The 25,189-nt window shown below is 36.9% G+C and overlaps 1 protein-coding gene across 4 annotated transcripts in view; it reads left to right on the forward strand.

The window, feature by feature from the left end:
* The window catches only part of MIPOL1 (mirror-image polydactyly 1), a 470,789-nt gene that overhangs the window by 79,789 nt on the left and 365,811 nt on the right, over positions 1-25,189 (forward strand). For all 4 annotated transcript variants that reach the window (XM_020991342.1, XM_020991354.1, XM_078150326.1 and 1 more), the window contains exon 5: positions 23,749-23,980. In XM_020991342.1, coding sequence (XP_020847001.1) covers positions 23,749-23,980 — 232 coding nt within the window. The remainder of the gene's footprint in view (positions 1-23,748; positions 23,981-25,189) is intronic.

Genomic DNA, 25,189 nt, shown 5'->3' on the forward strand with positions numbered 1-25,189 from the left:
TATCCTGATTGTGTTTCCACAGTACTTGAATTGTTTCCTTCTGGCAGCTTGTAATATTTTCTCCTTGACCTGGGAACTCTGGAATTTGGCTACAATACTCCTAGGAGTTTTCCTTCGGGGATCTCTTTCAGGGGGAGATCTGTGGATTCTTTCTATTTTGCCCTCTGGTTCTAATGTATCAGGGCAGGAGGGACAGGGTCAAAAGAAAGAATAGAATAAATGGGAGGGCAGGATAGGATTAAGCAAAATAGAGTTAGTTTTTCACAATATGTCTACTAAGGAGGAGTTTTGCATAACTGCACATGTACAACCTATATTGAGTTGCTTGCCTTTTCAATGAGGGTGGGTAGGGAGGGAGGAAGGGAGAAAATTTGGAACTCAAAGTTTTAAAAACACATGTTTTTAAAAAAGTGTTTTCACATGCAGCTGGGAAATAAGAAATGTAGAAATGGGGTTCAGAAGTTTATCCTGCTCTACAGGAAAATAGGGGAAGGAGATAAGAGAAGGGGGGAAGAGAGAGAAGAGAGGACAGACTAGTGGAAGGGATATTCAGAATGCATGCCATCTCAGGGTGGGGGGAGGGGGTGAGAAATTTGGAACTCAAAAACTTGTGGAAGTGAATATTGAAAACTAAAATAAATAAATTTATATTAAAAATTTAAAACAAAAAGAAGAAACAAAAAAAAAAAGAAAAAAGTCAACTTAAATTGCCCAGGACTACTATGAAAAAACAAAAACTATGACAAGTATGGCATTCTGAAGAGCAAAGATGATCATGATCTACTCCCAACATAATATGCCCTTCAAAGCTGAATGAAAATAAAAGGAAGTGGGAGAGGAGGCGACAAACATTTGAAATATACTCCAAGTGAATTCTGGATCAGCACGCAAGCACTGCAAACCAGACGACAAAAATGGTAAATAAGTATGGTTAATATAACAAGCCTGGATAGTGAAATTATTATGATTCTAAGGCTAGATAAGGACATTTTTCTCAACTAATCTTTTTTTTTGTTGTTCATTTTTGGTTTTGTTTGTTTTGGTTGGGTAGTGTGGGTTAAGTGACGTTCCCAGGGTCACACAGCTAGTACATGTCATGTGTCAGAGGTTGGATTTGAACTCAGGTCCTCCTGACTCCAGGGCTGGTGCTCTATCCACTGTACCACCTAACTGCCCATCTTAAATAATCTTAGTGATAGAGGTACAAAAAGAGCATACCTAAGGAGGTAAGGATGTAAGAATAAATGAGTCAAACTGAATATAGTGCTGGATGATCTGAGTTCAAGCCTTGCCTCTTTCACTTACTAGCTTTGTGACCATGGAAAAGTCACTTAATCTCTTAGTGTCCTGGGCAACTCTCTAAGAAGTATATATTGCAGTTGAGTATCTGTATTGGTAGGGAGAGTTTCCTTGTCCTAAGCATGAAATCACAGCTTTATTAGGGGAAAGTCAAGAGAAGGGAAGGAGAAAGAACTGAATTTCCAGTTCTTGCTTGACCATTACTCAAGCACCTTTGCTGGACTCAGATACCTCCAGAATGTCCCTCCACTCACAGTCACTACTCTGATTTAAACTCTCATTACTTTTTACCTCTACTAATTGCAGTGGCTACCTAGTTGGTCTACCTTTCTCAAATCTCCCCATTTTAGTCCTTCTTCCACATGGCCACCAAAGTGATTTTCCTAGAGTTCAAATCTAAAACAGGACATTACTCAGTAATCTCCAGTGGCTACCTGTTGCATCTAGAATCAAATATAATGGAGCTTTCATGTGAACTAGACTCATTATACCTTTCTAGCCTAATTAGGCTTTAATTAAACATTACTCCTCTCCATGTATTTTAACAGTTCATCTAACTGGCCATGTTGTTCCTCACACACTTAGTTTCTATCTCTACATCTTTGTATAAGCTATTTCTCATTCTTCCTCACCTCTGCTTTAATATCTGGTTTACTTTGGTGTTATAATCTTTAAGTAAAATCTTCACGAGGCCTTTCCTTGTTCCTTCAGCTACTAATGCAGAGAAGTGATGGAGTCAGGGTACCTATTGAGATATAATTATTTTTGGACGTGGCTAACACAAGAATTTGTTTTGCTTGACTGTGTTTATTTGTTTCAAGGTATAATTTTTTTTTCCTTTTGGTGGGTTAGAAAGTGGAAGGGAGATAAATTTTTGTTAATTGAAAAATATTAATTTTTTATTAATTAGTGTTTTTTTTTAGTTTTCAACATTCACTTCCATAAGATTTTGAGTTCTAAATGTTCTCTCCCTCCCTTCCCTTCACATGCCACAAAATGGCATGCATTCTGATATAGGCTCTACATATACATTCATATTAAACATATTTTCACATTAGTCATGTTGTAAAAAAGAATGAGAACCAAAGGGAGGAACCATGAGAAATAAGAAACAAACAAACAAAAAGAGCAAATAGTATGCTTCAATCTACATTCGGATGCCATAGTTCTTTTCCGGATGTGGATAGCATTTTCCATCGTGAGTCTTTTGGAGTTGTCTTAGATCTTTGCATTGCTGAGAAGAGCTAAGTCTCTCAAAGTTAGCTATTACTATGTACAATATTCTCCTGGTTCTGCTCACCTTACTCAGCATCAGTTCATGTAAGTCTTTCCAGATTTTTTCTGAAATCTGCCTGCTCATCATTTTTTATGGAACAATAGTATTCCATTAACATTCATATACCGCAACTTGTTCAGCCATTCTCCAAGTGATGGGCATCCCCTCAATTTCCAATTCTTGGCCATGACCAAAAGAACTGCTATAAATGTGAATCTTTTCCTCATTTTTATAATGTCTTTGTGATACTGACCTAGAAGTGGTATTGGTCAGTCAAAGGGTATGCACAGTTTTATAACCCTTTGGGCATAGTTCCAAATAATTCTCGGGAATGATTAGATCAGTTCACAACTCCACCAACAATGCATTAGTGTTCCAGTTTTCCCACATCTCCTCCAACATTTATCTTGAAAAATAATAATTTTTTAAAAAGAAATAATGAACCTAAAGAATGCCCAGACGTACAGAAAGATTGACATGATGATGCAAAATGAAAGAGAGAAACCATAAAATTTCTACAGCAAATTAAATTGAGAGAACCACTAACATAAAACAGTAAAACATTAAGAGATATGGGAAGTTAACCTCCCTCAAACTGTTGCAAAGATGAGGGAATCTGTGAGTATGGAATATTGTGTATAATGGTAGATTTTGTTTTTTGATATATTTAATGGTTTTACTGGATTTTTTTCTTTTCTATTTTTTTCCTTTTTTGGGGGGGGTGTAAATTCTCAGTCATAAAGGATGGCTCTCTGGGAGGGGAAAGGAAAGAATACAAGGGTAAATGTAAATAAAAACATCAACAAAACTTTGTAAAAATATATATGCTTGTTTATGGCAAGAATTGTTTTTTCATTTTTCTTTATTATCCTAATGCCCAGCACATTACCTGGTCCATAGAATATGCTTAATAAATTATTTAAAAATTTTTTTTATATTTAAGACAAATGTTAAAACTTAAATATGTAATAAGAAAAGAAATATCATAAACTTAAATATTATACTGAGATATAAAATAAGGAAAGAAAAAAACATGCCATGTGTACAGCAGAGCATAGGAGAAGATTCAAAATATAAAGCAATAACTTTTCATTTCAAGAAAGCCTATATATTAATATTGTGCATTATGATGAAAGCTGTCCATCTTTGCTTCCTTGTAGGTTTTCCTTTGTTCTCTGTTGTGTGCTTTTTACTTTTTTCTTTCTTCTCTCTTCCTTCCCCCCCAGCTACCAAGGTAGCATGGATGTATTTATATGTCAGTATTGATATATACATACACATATACATATATACACATACATACATATATACATGCACATATGTAAACATATTTGCCCTATGAAATTCTCCTCCTAATCTTTGTGTTTATGTTTGTCCATATCTCTTTTTTCCTATGTCTTGTAACTCCTCTATTTTACTTCTACCTGCTACCTTACCCTCCTATTACTTAACCTACCCCCACTCTAGCAATCCCTCCATTATCCTCCTGTTCCCCTAAATCTAAACCCCATTCTATATCCCTCTTTTAATCTATTCCCTCACCTTCCTCTCTAAAGATCCCTCCTTTATCCTCTCCCACCTCCATATCTTCTTAGTTTATTTCCTTCTAAATTTAGAAGACTTTTATACTCTTCTAAATGTATGTGTCTTGTCTCCTCTTAACCCATTCCCGATTAAAATAGATTTCCAGAACTTATTCCCCCATCTAATTCCTCTATATTGGTTCTTCCTCTTGGAGCTTATTTGTAAAAGATACATTTTTTAGCTATTCTTGAATGGTTTTACTTTTTGAAGTCATATCATACTCAGGTCTACCCCAATCTTCCTTGTAAGTTGCCTAATTACTAGTAACAGTCTTAGACATAGATTTTACATTTTCCACACTTAAAAGATAAACATTCCATCCTCATTTAGTCCCCTTGTAATTGATCATTGATATGTATCTTATATTTCTCTGTAAGTCCTGAGAGTCTGACAATTGATCAAATGTCCATTTTTTTAAATTCAGAATTATGTTTTGCTTTGCTGGGTATGATATTTTTGGCCAGAAGCCCAGTTCTTTTGCTCTTTGATATATGGTGTTCCAAGACCTGTGATCTTTTAGTGTCGCCATTGCTAATGTGATTCTAATTGTGGTACTCCCATATGTAAGTTTTTTTTTCTTGTTGCTCACAATATTTTGTCCTTGATCTGAGGGTTTCAGAATTTGACTATGATATTTCTGTTTTCCTCGTAGGATGTCTTTCAGGTGGTGTTCAGTAGATTCTTTCTGTTTCTACTTTCCCCTCTTGTTCTAATGCTTCAGGACAATTTTCTTTAATTATTTCTTGTATTATAGTATCAAGATGCTTTTTTTGATCAGAACTTTCAGGTAGCCCAATTATTCTCTTCTTGATCTGTTCTCTAAATCCACTGTTTTTCTTATGAGATATTTTTCATTATCTTCTATTTTTTCATTCTTTATATTTTGTTTTTTAATTTCTTCATTGCTTATAACTTTGCTGGCTTCCCCTTGCCCAATTCTGATTTTCAAGGAGTCATTTTCTTCTTTAAGATTCTGTATCTCCTTTTCTAATTGGTTGACTTTCTTTTCATAACCTTTTTGTTTTTCTTGTATTATTCTTATTTTTCTTTTTAGTTTTTTCTCAATCTCTCTCATTTAATTTAATTTATTTATTTATTTTGGTGAGGCAATTGGGGTTAAGTGACTTGTCCAGAATCACACAGCTAGTAAGTGTTATGTGTCTGAGGCCAGATTTGAACTCAGGTCCTACTGACTCCAGGGCCAGTGCTCTATCCACTCTCATTTGATTTTTAAAGTCTTTTTTAAGTTCTTCAGTGAATTATTTTTTGGGCACATGACCATTTGATATTACTCTTTGGGGAATAAGAGGGTTTCTTTGCTTCTGTATCTTCCTCTGAAGAAGAACCCTGATCTCTTCTATTCCCACGGTAGCTCTCTATGGTTGGATTCTTTCTCCTTCACCTGTGCATTCTTTTGTAAAACTTTAGTTTTTATAATTACCTCTAGTCCTGGGGTATGGGGCATGGTACCTCTAGCCTCTGATCCTCTTTAGTTTTCCCTGCTGACCTTGGACTGAAATGAAGACCTCCAGCCTCCTGTAAGTACCCATGGCCAGGGGCATTCTACCCCACTGCTTCTACACTCACTGGGCATGTGCTGGTTCCTTCTTGCCCCTACCATGTCTCTTTCTCTGCAGTCCAGCTGGCTCTGGCTTTGCTGTCAGCAAAAGTTCCCTAGGTCTTCCTCAGGTCAAATGCCCTCCTCCCCTCAGTTCTAGTGGCTGAGGCTAGGCAGCCTTCCAGACCAATTAATCCCAGGATTTGCTGCTTGTTGTTTAAGCAGAGCCTAGTCTGGAGGTATTTACCCTTCACTAGGAAGAAATCTCATCTGGAGATTTTTCTTCTGATCTTCTCCAATTGTCCAAGGAGGACCTCTGTTCTGCCCTTACTCTTATTTGTTTTCACTGCTCTGTGTTCTCCGAGAAGCACTATTTTATCTCTTTTGTGGAGGAAAATCTTGAGAGCTTGAAATTTTCTGACCTACTTCACCATCTTCCCAGAATCCTCTCTCCTTAATAAATTCTTGTCAGTTTATTGATTAATTTATTCTTCAGTGCTATGCCAGTAGAGTATGTACTTTGGTAGATCATATAAAGGTGGAGACACTTCAAGTATAGGTCCACTGAGATGATATACCTCTTTTTTCATGGCCACTTCAGATAAGCTGATTGCTGTGTTAGCCACAGGTTCATGAGCTATTTCTCTACAACAGTTCTAAAAAGCTATGTTGTAAGTCATGGAAGTGTTGTGATCTTTGTCAGTATAGGAGATATTGAAAATACTTTGAGTATTAAAGTAAACTTTATTTTGTTAGCTTCAGCCCATTGTTTTCTCCTGATAATAAAGTTGTGGATCTTATTTCTCTAATCCATTTTCTTAGATATTCCCCTCCACAATCAAATACTTTTCTTACCCCTACTTAGTGTTCAAAGTGAGAAAAGGAAAAAAAGTTAAAATAATCTTTTTCTTTAATTTCTTTGTCATATATATATATATATGTTTCATATATATATATATATATATGTTTTATATATATATATGTTTTATATATATATATGTTTTATATATATATATATGACATATATAACACATTTCTTTCTTATTATGGGCTTGATAAACATCAATAGATATCACTTGTTTGTTGACAGTATCAACAACAGACTGAGGTGTGATCAGGAAACATAGGGGAAAACCACAATGAGTCATTTTTTATTCTAGTTTACCATAAGGAGATACCAGGAACATGTGGACACTAGCATTGAGGTCCAACCAGGAAATCTTATGCAGGGGGAGTGAGCTGAAACCTATGACCAGGGCAAAGAGTAGTCATGGATCCACTGTGGAGAACAAAAGATAGCTGGCAGCTGTGTTGCTGTGATTTTGGAGCAGGGTTGCAGATCCAACTTGAATTAAGGCGAGGGAATACAGTGTGTTTGGTACCGTAGGCTGTGTACAAAACAGAGACTAGGAATTGAGACACATTGTTATCTGTGTCACTGTTACACCAGAATGTGGTTCGAGTAACCAGATTGACAGTCTGGGCCCTATAACTGTGCAGGGTAAAGAGTGGTTGCAGATTTGGGGCCTGAGTTTCATACCTGGTAAGAAGCGTTCTGGCAACTGTGCCAAGTAGACATAGAAATATAGAAAGTAGAAGTAGAAACAATCTACCGAACACCACCTGAAAGACATTCTATGAGGAAAACTCACAGGAATATCATAGTCAATTTCTGTAACCCCCAAATAAGGACAAAATATTATGAGCAACAAGAAAAAAAAACACCAACTTACATATGGTGGTACCACAAGTAGAATCCCACAAGACCTAGCAGTGGTGACACTAAAAGATCACAGGTTTTGGAACACCATATATCAAAGAGCAAAAGAACTGGGCTTCTGGCCGGAAATATCATACCCAGCAAAGCTAAGCATAATTCTGAATGAAAAAAAAAGTGGATATTTGATCCATTGTCAGACTCTCAGGACTTTGTTTAAAAAAAAAAACACCCAAAAAACCCTGAACTCAGAAGAAGTTTTGACATACAAGAGTCAAGAGAAATATAAGGTACATACCAACGACCAATTACAAGGGACTAAATAAAGATAGAATGTTTACCTTTTACATATGGAAAATGTAAAACCTATGTCTAAGACTGTTACTAGTAATTAGGCAACTTATAAGGAAGATTGGGGTAGACCTGAGTATAAAGTGACTTCAAAAAGTAAAACTGTTCAAGAAGAGCTAAAAGAATAATTATCTTTTACAAATGAAGTGCAAGAGGAAGAACCTATATAGAGGGATTACATGGGAGAATAAGTTCTGGAAACCTACTTTTATTGGGATGGGTTTAAGGAGAAAATACACATACATTTAGAAGAACATAAAAGTCTTTTAAATTGAGAGAGAAATAAAACTCCATGGAATACGGAGGGAGGAAAGGATAAAGGAGGAATCTTCTGATTCTGGGATAGAGTCTCAGATCAAGAATCGATGGAGGTCAGAGTCTGTGGCTCTTTACCAATGTAGTGAAGGTCAGAGGTCCAGAATGGCCAGTGCCAGAAATTATATACAAGTATATGTAGGTAGCAGCTGTATTACTCTGATTCCACAGCAAGTTCTTAGATTCAGCCCATAGACCTAAGCTGGGCCCTGTACCTGAGTAAGTGAAACAGGGAGTTCACACCAAGAGAAAGCCTACAGTTTTGTCACTCTGAATGTGCAAAGTGTTCCAGCTCACTGATAGGCTGGGGACGATACCTGTATTGTCTGAGCTCCAACCAGGAGTAAGCCTGTAGATGTCCAGATGAAACCGGGGTCAGGAGCTTGTAAAATTGACCTTCAGGGCATAGGTCAGACATCATCTTGGACAAATGGCATAGACTTAGGGCATGCTGAAAATTTGCACTCCCTGGCCAGAATTGCCCCTGAGATTCTTGAAAAATAAACACTTAATACCTGAAGAAGAGACACCAGAGAATACACATCAGGGTCAAACAAGGCTTCAAAATTCCTTCTTCTAAATGCACTGAACATGGGCCTAACACAGGGTCCCAATTCAAGAAGTAAGGCTAGAAAAAGTGAGTAAACAAAAAAAAGATATCCATAGTAAAGAACTGTTATGGTGCAAGAGATTTTCAAGACGACCCCAGAAAAATGGAATGACTCTATAACATCTGCAAGTAAAGCCTCTAAGAAAGCAACTTGCCACAAGAACAATTTGGATTCCTGAATGAAATAAGACAATAGTTTAAAAATCATATTTAAATGAGAGTTCCAGAGGTAAAGACTTAGAAGAAAAATTAGTAGCTTAGTACAAGAGGGGCAAAGCCTAATCCAAGTAAAAAAATCCATGAAAATGAGACAAGAAAAAATATTAACAATCAAAAAGCTGAAAAAAATGGAAGAAAACATAAAGTATCATATAAAAAATATGACCTGGGAAACATCAAAGCAAAGAAATTTAAGAATCTGAAAACTGTGATAAAAGTCTGGATGTCATATTTTAAATAAATCATGAATGAAAACTGCCCATGAGCAAAGGGAGCAGAGTAGAGGGGTTAGAACAGTGCTTCTGCCACACTCCGTTCCTTGGGGATAAGGTATTTAAGGTTTTCTAAGGTAGCTAAGGTTTTTTCATTACTGAAATAACTTTAAGGTTGTTACTGGTCAGCCCTGAACTCCAGTGTTCAAGAAGGCTCATACAAGAAGCCCTAAAGGTGTCAAATAAAAACTAAAAGAGAAACAACCAAACCAAAACAAAATAAATGAAGGAGTGATTTATTCTGGAAGAATCCTAGAAAGGATTAAGTCTCTGAATCTAAAAATAGTGGATGAGGGAAAGGTTGGGTGAGGAGCTCAGCACAAACACAGAGGACTCCAATGCCCAGGGAGAGACTGCATCCAGGCAAAAGAAGGTCCCAGACCAGAACTGGGGAACTCTCAGATTGATGCTAGACCATTGTGGTGACGAAAGTTGTAAACTGACAGCTTTGTCACCCACTCCCACCCAGCTCCAGTCAGAGATCCAGGGTAGAGTGAGAAGGGGACCTATGCAGGGGAATCATATTCACTGGTAGAGAGTTCCTGAGTGATGTATGGTGAATGGAAGTTCAAAAGTCAGCAGGAGCAGCAGTGCAGTGACTCAGACTTCAGGTGCAAAGCAGGATCTCACTTTCAGCCTGCACAGAAATAACCAGAGCTAAAATCCCAGATCAAAAGGGAGCCTACAGAGAGGATGCCCATCAATGGGGGAATGGCTGAGCAAGGTGTGGTATATGAATGTAATGGAATACTATTGTGCTATAAGAAATGATGAACAGGCTGACTTCAGAAAAACTTGGAAAGACTTACATGGTCTGATGCTGAGTGAAGTGAGCAGATCCAAGAGGACTTTGTACACAATAACAGCCACATTATGCAATGACTAAGATTGTTAAACTGAACCCTTCTCAGCATTACAAGGACCTAGGACATCTCCAGAGGCCTAGGGATGGAAAATGCTGTCCACATCCAAAGAAAGAACTATGGAAGTCGAATCGCTATCACGTATTTTTACCTTCTGTTGAGTTTTGTTTCATCTTTCTGATGGTTCCTCCTATTGGTTTTAATTTGTACTTACAACTTCACTAATGTGAAAATATGTTTAATGGGTATGTAAATGTAAAGCCTATATCAGATTGTGCTGTCTTGGAGAGGGTGGGGGGGGGAGGAAAAGGGAGAAAAATTTTCAACTCAAAAGCATATGAAAAAAAAAAAGGGAGCCTACAATTCTGCCATTCTGAGTCAACAGAGCTTGTGAGCTGGTTAATAGGGGTGAAGTCTAGAAGTACCATTCTTCTCTTAATAAATAGTCAGTTCCTGTTCTTTTTTATAAGTGGTATTTCATTTTCCCCCCAGTTACATGTCAAGAAAATTTTTAGCATTCATTTGTGCAAGATTTTGAGTTCCAATTTCTCTCTCTCTCTCTCTCTCCCTCCCTTCCCCTCTTCTGAAAATTGTAGGTAGTTTGATGTAGTTTATATATGTGCTATCATGGAAAAATATTCCCATATTAGTCACAGTTGTGAAAGAAACAGATCAAAAGAAAAAAAACACAAGAAAGAATAAAGCAAGTGAAAAAACTGCTCCAGTCTGCATACTTCAAACTGTCCTTCAGTTCTTTATTTGGATATGGAAAACATTTTCCCTCTTGTGTCTTTTGTATTTGTGTGATCATTGTGTTGCTGAGAAGAACTGAGTCATTCATAGTTGATCATCACACAGTGTTGCTGATACTGTGTACAATTTTTCCTGCTCGTTTCACTTTGCATCAGTTTGTAATAAGTCTTTACAGGTTTTTCTGAAATCTGCTCACCATTTCTTACTGGATAATATTATTTCATTACATTCATATACCACAGCTTGTTCAGCCATTCCCCAATTGATGGGTATCCCCTCAATTTCCAATATTTTGCCACCTCAGAAGGGGCTTCTATAAATATTTTTGCACATGTAGGTCCTTTTCTCTTTTGTATGATCTCTTTGGAATACAGACCCAGTGGTGGTATTGCTGGGCCAAAGGGAATGCACATTTTTATAGCCCTTTGGGCATAGTTCCAAATTGCTCTCCAGAATGGTTGGATCAGTTCACAAGTCCACCAGCAGTAAAGTAATGTCTCACTTTTCCCACATATTCTCCAGGATTTATAATTTTCCTGTTTTTGTCATATTAGCCAATCTGATAGGTATGAAGTGGTGCCTCAGAGTTGTTTTAATTTGCATGTCTCTAATCAGAAATGATTGTGCCTATAGATAGCTTTGATTTCTTCTTCTGAAAACTGCCTGTATCTTTTGACCATTTATCAATTGGGGAATGGCTTGTGTTCTTGTAAATTTGACTCCATACTCTTATATTTGAGAAATGAGGCCTTTATCAGAGATACTTGCTGTAAAGATTGTTTCCCCTCTTTCTGCTTTCCTTTTAATCCTGGTTGCATTGGTTTTCTTTGTACAAAAGCCTTTTAATATAATCAAAATTAACTATTTTACATTTTCTAATGCTCTCAGTCTCTTATGTGGTCACGAATCCTTCCCCTCCCCATGTATCTGACACCTAAACTATTCCTTGCTCTTCCGATTTGCTTATGGTGTCACCCTTTATGTCTAAATCATGCCAAAGGTCTATCATATCTAACTGTTCTAATATTCTGTTGACCTCCTTAGTTTCTTTCTTGTTTATTTTTTGGTTGGATTTATCAAGTTCTAAGATGGGAGAGTTGAGCTCTCCCACTAGTATAGTTTTGCTGTCTGTTTCTTCCTGTAACTCACTTAATTTCTTTTTTACAAATTTGGATACTATACCACTTGGTGCATGTATGTTTAGTATTGAAATTGCCTTTTTATCTATGGTACCTTTTAGCAAGGTGTAGTTTCCTTCCTTATCTCTTTTAATTAGCTGTATTTTTGCTTTTACTTTGTCTGAGATCAGAATTGCAACCCCAGCTTTTTTTTACTTTAGCTGAAGCATAGTAGTTTCTGCTCCAGCGCCTTACCTTTACTCTGTGTGTTTCTCTCTGCTTCAAGTGTGTTTCTTGTTAACAACATATTATAGAATTCTGGTTTTTGATTCACTCTGCTATTCACTTCCGTTTTATGGGAGAACTCATCCCATTCACATTACAGTGTATTTCCTGTGTATTTCCCTCCATCCTATTTTTCTTCCTATTTGTCCTCTATCTCCTTCCGTCCTCACCAAGGTTTTGCTTCTGTCTGCTACCTCTACTGCTGTGCCTCCCTTCTGTCAGTCCCCATTTTACCTTTAGTTGAACTCCTCCCCTCCTACTTCTCTGTCAACTGATTATGTATGATTCTGTCTTTGAGCCAACAAGATTAAAGTGGTGCTTGTTGTTCACCCTCTTGTACTCTCCTCCACTGTAATATGTCTTTCGCACCTCTTCATGTGAAACAATTTACCCCATTTTACCTCTCCCTTCCTTTCACACCCAGCGTGCTCCTCTTTTCCACCCCTTAATTATTTATGTCATTCCCTCAAATTGACCTTATCCCTTTACCCTCTGTCTGTGTATATTCCTTCTAACTATAGTATTGGTGATACAGTTTTTAAGAATTGCTAGTATCATCTTCCTATGTAGGGATGCAAATAGTTCAGCTCTATTGAATCTCTTATGTTTTCTTTTCCTTTTTTACCTGTTTATGCTTCTCTTTGATCTTGATATTGGAGGTCAAATTTTCAGTTTATTTCTGGCCTTCTCCTTATGAAAGCTTGAAATCCTTTTATTCCACTGAATGAGATATTTCACATTTTCTTCCATTTTTGTAGTCTTTTGACGTTATTTTATTGTTTTTTGACATCTAATGGAGTCATTAGCTCCACTTGACCAATTCTGATTTCTAGGAAGTTATTTTCTTCAGTTGAGTTTTGTACTTCTTTTATTATTTGGGCAGTTCTGATTTTTAAGGTGTTATTTTCTTCAGTTTTTAAAAATCTTTTACCATTTTGCCAATTATTATTAGTTTGCTTTTTGGTGAGGCAGTCAGGCTTAAGTGACTTGCCCAGGGTCACACACCTAGCAAGTGTCAAGTGTCTGAGGCTGGATTTGAACTCAGGTCCTTCTGACTCTAGGGCTAGTGCTCTATTCACTTCACCACCTAGCTGCCCCTCCACCAATTATTGTTTTTAAGAAGTTATTTTCATCAGCATTTTTGAGCCTCTTTTACCAAGCTATTAATTTTCTTTTCATAGTTTTCTTGCATTACTTTCATTTCTTTTCCTTACCTCTCTTATTGATTTAAAAAAAATTATTTTTGTGCTTTGTTTATCTCTAACTCTTTTAGTACTTATTTTTGGGCTTAAGTTTAATCTGCATTTTTCTTTGAGGCTTTGTTTGAATATGCCTTTAAGTCATTTTCTTCTTTGGTATTTGTGTTTTGAGCTTCCCTATCACTATAGTAGTAGCATTGTATAGTTAGGTTCTTTTGATGTTGTTTTCTGTTTTTTCCAGCCTGTTTCTTTTTTTTTTTGTTTTTTCTTCCAGCCTGTTTCTTGATTTTGGATTTTATGAGAATTGGTTTCTGCTCACTTGGGGTGAGGGGAGGGCAATGTTTAGCTTGGTTTTCTGACTTTTTTTGGTCCTACTATTTTCTTAGCTAGGTCTGGGGACCTGTAAGTTTTAAGTGTTTCCAAGGTGGTGTGATCTGGAGAGATTTCTGGTCATTGTTGTCCTGGTCTGCACTCTAGTCCTTATGCAGGTAGGGCCCCTCCTCTCTCTTGATTGCAACCTCCTCCTCTCTGCCCCGGAAATATGACTCAGAACTGGGGAATGGATTATAGTGTTGCCAAATAGTGCCTGATCTTATACTCAGTGCTAGCACTGGAGTCCCCTGGAATTTCTTTATGACTGGGTATTCAGTCTCCATACCACCCCCTCTATATTGGAATGCTCTCAGTGATGCTGGCCCTGATTTAGTCACCTGTGCTACAGCCTGTCCCCACTACAGTGTCCATAGATGTCTCTTTCTGTCTTCCTAAGCTTCCTTGAGGTAAACAAATAGACAAACAAGCAAAAAAAAACCTAAATGTCTCTGGAAGTAGCTTTACTTGTACAAATTTGCTCCAATTTTCTTCCATAGTCTCCCCTTGCTTCATCCTATTGCCCTGTTCAATCCTGTTTCTTGTGTTTATTTTTATTATTATGTTTTTTCTTTTTAAAAAAAATTAATTTATTTTTAGTTTTCAGCATTCACTTCCACAAGATTTTGGGTTCCAAATTTTCTCCCCATCTCTCTTCTTGTCCCATCCCAAGACAGTGTGCATTCTGAATATCCCTTCCCCCAATTTGCCTTCCCTTCTACCACTCCTCCCCCACTTTGTCTTATCCCGTTCCTCTTCTGTTTTCCTGTAGGGCAGGATAGATTTCTATACCCCATTGCCTGTATATCTTATTTCCAAGTTGCATGTAAAAACAATTTTTAAAATTGGCTTTCAAAACTCTGAGTTCCAGATTCTCTCCCTCCCTCCCTCCCTCCCTGCCCACCCTCATTGAGAAGGCAAGCAACTTGATACAGGTTGTACATGTGTAGTCATGCAAAACACTTCCGTAATAGTCATGTTCTGAAAGACTAACTCTAATTCCCTGCATTCTATCCTACTCTCCTGTTTATTCTATTCTCTCCTTTAACCTTGTCCTTCCTCAAGAATGTTTGCTTCTAATTATTGCCTCCCCCAATCTGCCCTCCCTTCTATCACCTCCTATCGTTTATCCCCTTCCCCCCAACTTTCCTGTAGGGTAAGATAGATTTCCGTACCCAGTTGAGTGTATATGTTATTCCATCCTTAAGTCAAATCCAATGAGAGTAAGATTTATTCATTCCCTCTCACCTCTTCTCTCTTTCCCTCCATTGTAAAAGCTCTTTCTTGCCTCTTTTATGTAAGATAATTTACCCCATTCTACCTCTCTCTTTTACTTCCTCCCAGTACAATTCTCTCTCACTCCTTAATTTTATTTTTTACATATTATCCCTTCATATTCAACTTACCCTATGCCCTCTGTCTGTATGTGTGTGTGATATAGATAGATAGATAGATGATAGATAGATAGATAGATAGATATAGATATAGATATAGATATTCCCTCCAACTGACCTAATATTGAGGTCTCATGAGTTACAAATATTATCTTTTTATATAGGAATTTAAACAGTTCAACCTTAATAAGTCCCTTATGATTTCTCTTTCCTGTTTACCTTTTCATGATTCTCTTGAGTCTTGTATTTGAAAGTCCAATTTTCTGTTCAGCTCTGATCTTTTTATTAAGAATGCTTGAAAGTTCTCATTTTGTTGAATGCCCATTTTTCCCCCTGGAAGATTATACTCAGTTTTGCTGGGTAGGTGATTCTTGGCTGTAATCCTAGCTTCTTTGACCTCCAGAATATCATATTCTAAGCCCCTCTGATCCCTTAATGTAGAAGCTGCTAAATCCTGTGTTATCCTGATTGTGTTTGCACAATACTTGAATTGTTTCTTTTTGGCTGCTTGCAATATTTTCTCCTTGACCTGGGAACTCTGGAGTTTTGCTATAATATTCCTAGGAGTTTTCCTTTGGGGAATCTCTTTTAGGAAGTGATCTTTCAATTCCTGTTTTACCCTCTGGTTCTAGAATATCAGGGCAGAAGCAGCCGCCACCACAGCTGCCCTGGAGCTATACCGGGGCTGGGACCAGACCGTGCTCCTCTCTCACCCAGGTCCAACAGATCTTTCCTACTGACCTAAGTTGTCTTTGGCATTTGTGGGTTGAGAAGTCTGGAAACCGCCACAGCTGCTAGTGATTCAATCCCCTAAGGCCTACTCTTGGCTTTGCTGTGGCCTTGTCTTGGCCAGAGCTGCCCTTGCTAAAATACGCTCCTCTCTCAGCCTAGCACAACAGACCTTTCCTATTGACCTTCCAGGTTGTTTTGGACTGGAAATATGTTTCACTCTGGCTTTTTGTGGGTTCTGCTGCTCTAGAATTTGTTTAGAGTCATTTTTACAGGTATTTGGAGGGGTTTGGGGAAGAGCTCAAGCAAGTCACTACTTTTACTCCACTATCTTTGCTCCGCTTCCTATTATGTTTCAATTAATTTTTTCCCTCTTCATAGCCTTCTCTTTCCCAGTGATTTAAAAATCAAGTTCAAAGTCCTTTCTGCTGCTGCCCCTCCGCCATCCACTTTTTTCCTCTTTTTTAAAACAATATTTCTGATTCTTAAGATTTTGTTTTCTCTTTCTCTAATGTCCCTCTTGCTCCCTTTCCCCGGTAAAACAATAATAATAATAATAATAATAATAATAATGAAAAAATATAATCCCTTGTAATACATATTCATAGTTAAGCAAATCATATCAACAGTATATATTTCAGTGTGCATCTTTAGTCTACTGTTTCTCTGTCAGAATGTGGATAGCTTTCTTCATCATTGGTCTACTGGTATTGTGGTTGGTCATTTTATTGATAGGAATTCTTAAGTGTTTGAAACATATTTAATTTTGGAATATTATTATATAAATTGTTCTCCTGATTTTACTTATTCTACTTTTACTTTGAGTAACATTTATTTATGACACTTTTCTGAGAAGTGTTAATTTGCTTTTTACTCGCCTCACCCTTCTTATTCTTTTCTATTTAAACAGTATAATGAAATCTAATTTCCCATTATTTTATTCTTATACAATATTTGTCTGTTCTTCTGATGGCTCTCACACAAAGTCTGACTTCTGGAGGATAAAAACTTTGTTTTTTCTTCTGATAATCATTTTGATTGCTGATGTATCCTACTCTTTGCTATGCTTTTTTTATTGTTTAAAAAAATTTTGAAGGACCTTTGTCTCAGGAGCATTGTTTTGAGAAATAATAAATGACAAAGAATGCATTGTCACTTTCTCCCATTTCATAGAACCAGGCCCTGAGCCATATATCCCCTTATATTCCACATCTACCCATTCTCAGTCCAGTTTTTCCTGTTTCTTAAATGGTAATCGCTTCTTCCTTCTACTTTTGGTTCTGGATACCTCTCACATTCCCTGGGATAGGACGCAATCTTGATTCTCTGAAATATAATGTAGTTCTGGAAATCCATGCTTTGTTGAGATGCCCACTTCCTAAAATGAAGCCTGTTGCAGGCCTCTACCACTCCCATTTACCCCTCTCCCCAACCCCACCTGGATGTGAATTTCCCTGTCTTTCTGTCACCACCCTAAAGGGGGATCTTTCATTCAAGTCTCTTTTCTTCAACTATTGTATCCCTATTTTTATGCAGATCTCCAGGCAGAATCAGAGACCAAAGAAATTATTTTCCCCTCTACTCTTGAATCAGCATCTATGAATCTCAGAATTCATATAATTCTAAATTTTGTCTGTGTCTTTCTTGCCCATTTTTTATCTGAATTTTTCCCTTTCTATTATTTCCTCAGCTGTAGCAGCAGCATCAACCATCACCACCACCACCACCACCAAGAATGATTTATTTATGAGGTATTTTGGTACATGGAATATAAATTCAAAGTTCTTCGTTTTTCCATCTTTTTTAAATCTCTTAAATTTTTAATGCCTTGCATCCTTTTTCTCTTTAGGTAGTTTCTTTTTGGCCTTCAGTGTCAATCAGAAAAAAAAACAAAAACATAGATTTCATTGCTTAGTCTTCTTTTTAACTTTACTTGTTTAATACATTTCTCTTCTTTGAAATGTTTGTTATATTCTGGTTTCTTTTGAAAGAATGACTTGAATTCCACTCATTTTATTGGAAGTCATGTTTTATCATATCATACACAGCTTTGGGAGTATAATGTGGTCTCTGATTTTCAGAATATCATATTCTAGTATTTTTGATTTCTTATAGGTGAGGACTGGTCTTGAAGTATTCTGTGTCATACTTCGTATATTGTGGCTTTGATCTTGATGGCCTTTCATATATTTTGTTTGATAATGAAATTCTGAAGTTTAACCACTACTTTTCTTAGGCATATAAAATCAGGGTTTTACTCTGTCAGCAATTTGTAGATTATATCAATCTTTGCCTTTGATTTCAAGTAATTCTAGGCATTTTTTATTATAACAAAAATACAATATTCAGTCTTCTTAATTCATATTTTTTCCCTGGGAAATGTCTTCTACTCTGGTAACTCATGTGTCAGATAATATAGTATGTATCAGATTATATAGTATTTGTATGATCTACTAGTGTCATTTTCTTCTTATTCTATTCTGCCAGATTTTCTAATTCATTATATTTGAGTTTCAAATCTGACATCATATTTTGTAGGATGATACTGTTTTGGAGACATTCTTTATCAAACAGAATGCTATGAGTGAATGAATCACAGAATATGGGGGAAAGGAATGTTGTACAATAAGTTTAGAAAGATAGGGACAAAATTTTGAAAGACATAAAAAATCAAACACAGGAGTGTATCCCAGAGATAACAGGGACCTTCTGGAGTTTATTTTTGAGTAGGAGTGTGGTATAGTTAGAGCTGCACTTGAAGGAAATAATTTGACTATTCTATGGAGGATTTGATGTTGGAGAGACTTGAGGCAGGATACCACCAGGAAGCCATTGCAATGTTTTGGGTGAGGGATCATAATAGCTTCAGTTATGATGATTGTTATGTGAGTAGAGAAAAGGCAAAAGATGTTACCGATGAAGGAAATGCAGTATTTAGCAAATGATTGAAAAACAGAGTGATCCAGATTCGTTATTGAAGATAATGCCAAGCTTATGAACCTAAGAGACTAGAAGAATAGGGCATCCTTGACAAAAATAGGTTTGAAAGAGAGGAGGAGCTGGGGGGAAATGAGTTTCTGTTTTGGTCATGTTGATTTTCAGATGTGTCCAGGACATCCAGTCTGAAAAATCCAGCAAGTGTTTATTGATGCAGAGCTGTTCAATAGTGAGACTGGGTTTAGATATATAAGTTTGTCAGTTATCTGCATAGAGATAGTTATGGAAACTGATGGAGGTATTGAGAGATAGTACAGAGAGAAGAAGATTCCAGACAGAGCTTTGGAAGCATGACAGGGATGAATGATCAGCAAATGTGGCTTCTTAAGCTCTCTAAGCCTCAGTTTCCTCATTTGTAAAATAAGTGAGTTGGACTAAATGATCTCTAAGGTCTCTTCTAGCTCTTAAGTTTTATGACCCTTTAGAGAAGTTTTTAGATAAATAAAATTGCAACTTGATTATAGGCCATTTTTATTTATATGACTTTGTTAGGCATGCATGTTTCATAGATAGAATTTATAGTTGCATTTTATAGTTTTGTACTTGCTTTTTATAGAAATTAATTATAGAACTATATTTCAATAATAAATTATTTGTTTTGTTAAGAATATAGTAAACTTCAGCCAAAAAAAATTCTCTGGTGAAGTAAACTCTGATTATATACTGCCGATGTCAAGTTCTGTGGGAAATAGAAGGGGATGAAAATCTTGTAGGTATAGAGGAATTGTTGCTCTTGTAATAGAACAAAAAACAGTCTTTAGATTTATGATTTCTTGAACTGCAATTTATAACAGATTTTGAAATAGATATGTCATAACATTTAATTAGGATGATGAAATTCTATTTCCCTTTTACTGAATTACTCTGAAATCAAAAGTAATTTTAAAATTTTCTCTTCTCTTTTAACTTTTTACTTTCAGCTGAAACATACATTTCAAGAGCAGCATCCTAGACTAGCTTTCTTTGATCTACCTTACACAGGAAATTTTTTTACTGAGGAAATTTTTTTCTTATAATTCTGTTAAACATGATTTGTATTGTTATTTTGATATTTGTATCTTCCCTCCCAGATTTCCAATAAGTTCCTTGAGGGCAATGTCAATTATCGTTGTTTCATCTCTAGTTCCAATATAGTGCTTAATAGTGTTGTTGAGGGGGACGGAGCCAAGATGGCAGTGTGAATGAAGTGACTTGCTTGAGCTCTGCCCCAAACCTCTCCAAATACCCATAAAAAATGGCTCTAAACAAATTCTAAAGCAGCAGAACCCACAAAAAGACAGAGTAAAACAAATTTCCAGCCCAAGACACCCTGAATGGTTGATCGGAAAGGTATATCGTGCTGGTCAGGGAGAGGAGCACAGTTCAGTGTGGTCACAGGCCTCAGAGGAATGAATCACAGGCAGCTGTGGCGGTTTCCAGACTCCTCAATCCACTAATGCCAAAGACAACTTAGAAGGTCAGTGGGACAAGTCTGTTTTTGCAATGAGAGAAGAGCTAAGTCAGAGCCAGTTCCAGAGCACAGAGGGTGGGTGCTGGGGCTGGGGCTGTGTCCTGAGCTTCTGGCCCACAGACTCAGGGGGAATCAAGTGGCTGATCAGAGGGTGACTGCAGGGATCTCTTTGACAGTGCTGAGGCAGGAATCTCTTCCTTTGCCCATGCTTGCATCTGGGTCATAGTTCTGGTTGGGGGTCCTGGGGTGAGGAAGAGCGCTGGTGCGGTGGAGCTTGTAGTGGCTGTGGACAGGAATCCTTCCTCACAGTTTCAAGAGAGAAAAGACTGCTTGTGGCCAGTCACTCAAGGACCAGAGCACAGGCCAGGAAAAGAATAAACACCTTGACCCTTATCATACCACCTTGGAAGAACTGAAAATTTACAGGTCCCTACAAGTATCTCTGAAAACAGCTATACAGACCCCCAAAGCTTGGGACAGTACATTCTCCACATTGGAAGCAAACTTTTACCTTGACAAAGAGTTTAAAACTCAAGTAGTTGGCTGGGATCATGAGCAAGCACGCAAAAAGAGTCAGACTGTATTAACTCAGTTTGGTGACAAAGAAGATCAAAACATACAACCAGAAGAAGACAACAAAGTCAAAGCTCCTACATTCAAAGCCTTCAAGAAAAATATGTTCCAGGCCTTGGAAGAGCTCAAAAAGGATTTTGAGAAGCAAGCAAGGGAAGTAGAGGAAAAACTGGGAAGAGAAATGACAGTGATGCAAGAAAATCATGACAAACAAGTCAACAGCTTGCTAAAGGAGACCCCAAAAATATACTGAAGAAAATAACACCTTAAAAAATAGCCTAACCCAAATGGCAAAAGAGGTCCAAAAAGCCAATGAGGAGGAAAATGGCCTAAAAAGAAAAATTGGCCAAATGGAAAAGGAAGTCCAAAAGCTTACTGAAGAAAATACTTCCTTAAAAATTAGAATAGAGCAATTGGAAGACAGTGACTTTATGAGAAATCAAGACACTGTAAACAAATCCAAAAGAATGAAAAATTAGAAAACAATGTGAAATATCTCATTGGAAAAACAACTGACCTGGAAAATAGATCCAGGAGAGAGAATTTAAAAATTATTGGACTATCTGAAAGCCATGATCAAAAAAGAGCCTAGACATCATCTTTCAAGAAATTATCAAGGAAAACTGCCCTGATATTAGAACCAGAGGGCAAAATAGAAAGAATCCACAGATCTCTCCGAAAGAGATCCCCAAAGGAAAACTCCTAGGAATATTGTAGCCAAATTCCAGAGTTCCCAGGTCAAGGAGAAAATATTACAAGCTGCCAGAAGGAAACAATTCAAGTACTGTGGAAACACAATCAGGATAACACAAGATTTAGCAGCTTCTACATTAAAGGGCCTCAGGGCATGGAATATAATATTCCGGAGGGCAAAGGAGATAGGATTACAACCAAGAATCACCTACCCAGCAAAACTGAGTATAATCCTTCAGGGGAAAAAATGGTCATTCAGTGAAATAGAGGACTTTCAAGCATTCTTGATGAAAAGACCAGAGCTGAATATAAAATCTGACTTTCAAATACAACTCAAGTGGAACATGAAGAGGTAAACAGGAAAGAGAAATCATAAGAGACTTATTAAGGCTGCACTGTTTACATTCCTACATGGAAAGATGATATTTATAACTCAGGAGACCTTTGTCAGTATTAGGGTAGTGGAAGGGAGAAAAATTATGTGTATGTATGTATAGATAGATAGGTAGATAGATAGATAGAGGGCACAGGGTGAGTTGAAGATGAAGGGGTGAGGAGAATAAAATTAAGGGGTGAGAGGATTATACTAGGAGAAGGAGAAAGGGAGAGGTAGAATGGGGTAAATTATCTCACACAAAACAGACAAGAAAAGTTCTTACAGTGGAGGGGAAACAGGGGAAGGTGAGAGGAAATGAGGGAATCTTATTCTCATAGGATTTGGCTTAAGGAGGGAATAACATATACACTCAATTGGGTATGGAAATCTGTCTTACCCTACAGGAAAATAGGGGAGAAGGGGACAAGAGAGCAGGGGGATGATAGAGAGAAGGGCAGATTGGGAAAGGGGTAATCAGAAGGAAGTACTTCTGAGGAGGGACAGGGTCAAAAGAAAGAATAGAATAAATGGTGGGGGCGGGATAGGATTAAGGGCAATAGAGCTAGTTTGTCACAACATGGCTACTATGGAAGTGTTTTGCATAACTGCACATGTATGGCCTGTATTGAGTTGCTTGCCTTTTCAGTGAGGGTGGGTGGGGTGGGAGGAAGGGAGAAAATTTGGAACCCAAAGTTTTAAAAACACATGTTTAAAAAAAGTGTTTCCCCATGCAACTGGGAAATAAGAAATACAGGAAATGAGGTACAGAAATCTATTCTGCCCTACAGGAAAATAGAAGGGGAAGGGGATAAGAGAAGGGGGGGGAGAGATAGAAGGGAGGGCAGACTAGGGGAAGAGGTATTCACAATGCATGCCATCTTGGGGTGGGATGAGTGGGGTGAAAATTTGGAATTCAGAATCTTGTGGAAGTAAATGTTGAAAACTAAAATTAAATAAATTTATATTAAAAAATTAAAAAAATTAAAAAGACCAAAAAAAGTTGTTGAAATAGTATCAAACACATGAAAATTATAATGTTAGCTTACATTTATTTCCGTATGTTCTTATTGAGAGATTCCCTAGTGAGAAATATTCTCTGCTTAGAATATTTTAATCCTATTTACAAGTTTTCCTCAACCTCCTTTTATCCCACAGCTCTGCTACCACAGGAATTAGGAAAGTTTTAGCCATCATTTGAAAGCCTAGAATCACATCACAGTCAGCACTTATGCATGTTTATTTGATTTACTGATGGAAATGTTTACTTTTTGAATTTTATATTTATAGTGAACTTTCTTCCAAGAATTTAATATTAAATCCTTAGAAAATGGCTATAATATAGCTAGTATGTACTAAGTAGCTAGGCAAAAAAAAATGTATATAGTGAGGCACCTTCATTAATATGAAGCAAGGAATAAAGTTCATACTTCCTGACTTATAATCCAGTGCTTACTGGTCCTTATGTTTGTGAATAAAAAAAAAGTGATTGTGTCATACCTGTGTTCTATTTGTCTGAGTAATGAAAGGAAAAATGAGGAAAGAAGAAATGCTCTAAAAATGTTCTCCATAACCATTTATTCATGAAATTGAATGTTAGTTGCAACCATTACAGGATAGGCTTGCCTACTTAATAGCAGTATCATCATAATCAAGCATCATATGCAAAGCTGAAAGAGAGTTTCTCTAAAAATCAGATGTATTCATTTTTAAATCATAAATTAAAATCAAATTGCATTTTTAATGTACAGATGTAGTCCAAAGTTCCCATGAACAAGAGACTATATTGAAAAAGAAAAATTCACAACCAGGTGACCAAGTTGTTACTAATTCTGCTGGATGCATGCAACATGAACATAATGAACTAGTAAAACAGACTGTGTTTGAGGAGACAAAGTTTCTGATGGATAAACCAAGGAGCTTTCAAGTCATTGACTTCTACCCAGAGGATGGTACTACCTACTCTACTACTGAAAAATCTGAGTGAGTATTAAATACTTTACATTTAAGATCAGAAAGCAAGAATGGGGAGAAATGTATACTCTATTCATCTGTATAATCTGGACAAATGGTTCAAGTTCCCTCTTAATTGGTATATTCATTAATTTTGCCTTAATTGTCAAGTTTCCTTTCCCAGAATGGTTTGAGTGACAAAGAGGTTGAATTATTGGGAAAGGCTTTGCTTTTCAATGATAAAAGGATGATAAAATTATCTTTCATTACAATTGTTGTGATGGGGAGTTTATTTGAAAGAAGTGGGATTCTTTGACTTATTTAATAGTGAATTTAGACTCTTGGATGAAAGTGAAAGGGTACTTTCATCCCATCCCTGTAAAAGAATATTGTAGGCCTTCATTAGAGGCCCATGGTGGTGCTCCTAGAGCGGAAGGACTTTTAGCTAGTGGGACTGAAAACACTGAATTTGTCATGCCATCAGTTGCCCTCAGATTGATTGCACTTAAGAGGCCTTCAAATTCTTAGTTATTCTTATTCGTATGGTCCAAATCTGTGAAGGAGACTATTGTCAATGTTGGACACATTATCATCTAGTCAATGAACCTGATGTTCCTAGTACTGCTCCTGGCCTTCACAGTTTTCTTATTCTAGGAAATTTTTTATAAATTTCCCATGAAACCGTTTTCCAACCATTTAAAAGTGATTATTTACATTGTTTTATACACACACACACACACACACACACACACACACACACACACACATTATATATATAATTTATTTTAATATCCTTCCTCTTTTAGGGCTATTTTTTGAGATTATTTTGAAAGGTCCTCCAGAAAATTTTTGGTAACTTATCACCCAGGGATGGGATAGAGTGAAAGCTTGGATAGATTCCTATGGCTATTGCAGCTTTTGTGGCCACAGCCCATCGTCTGTCCCACACATTGGTTTGGTCCCACCTGACAGGCAAGCCTGATAGTTTGAATTATAAAACAATTGATTTGGGGCCAGTGAATATTGTCATAAATATTTTCCTTAGATAGAACTGCTTATAGCATTCTTCCTTCATTTTCTAACTTAGTAACTACTGAAGGAGAGTTCTGTTTTATGTCCTTTTTCTTCTTGTGTCATGCATTTGAAATTTCAATAATTAAATTTTAATTTTAATTTGATTTTTATACATTTTTGGTTTTATAGGTTACCAGTGTCTAGTACATTTTAAATAACAGCAAC

Source organism: Phascolarctos cinereus, unplaced genomic scaffold (genome assembly GCF_003287225.1).
Source record: "Phascolarctos cinereus isolate Bilbo 61053 unplaced genomic scaffold, phaCin_HiC Scaffold_2;HRSCAF=192, whole genome shotgun sequence".
Classification (NCBI taxonomy): domain Eukaryota; kingdom Metazoa; phylum Chordata; class Mammalia; order Diprotodontia; family Phascolarctidae; genus Phascolarctos; species Phascolarctos cinereus.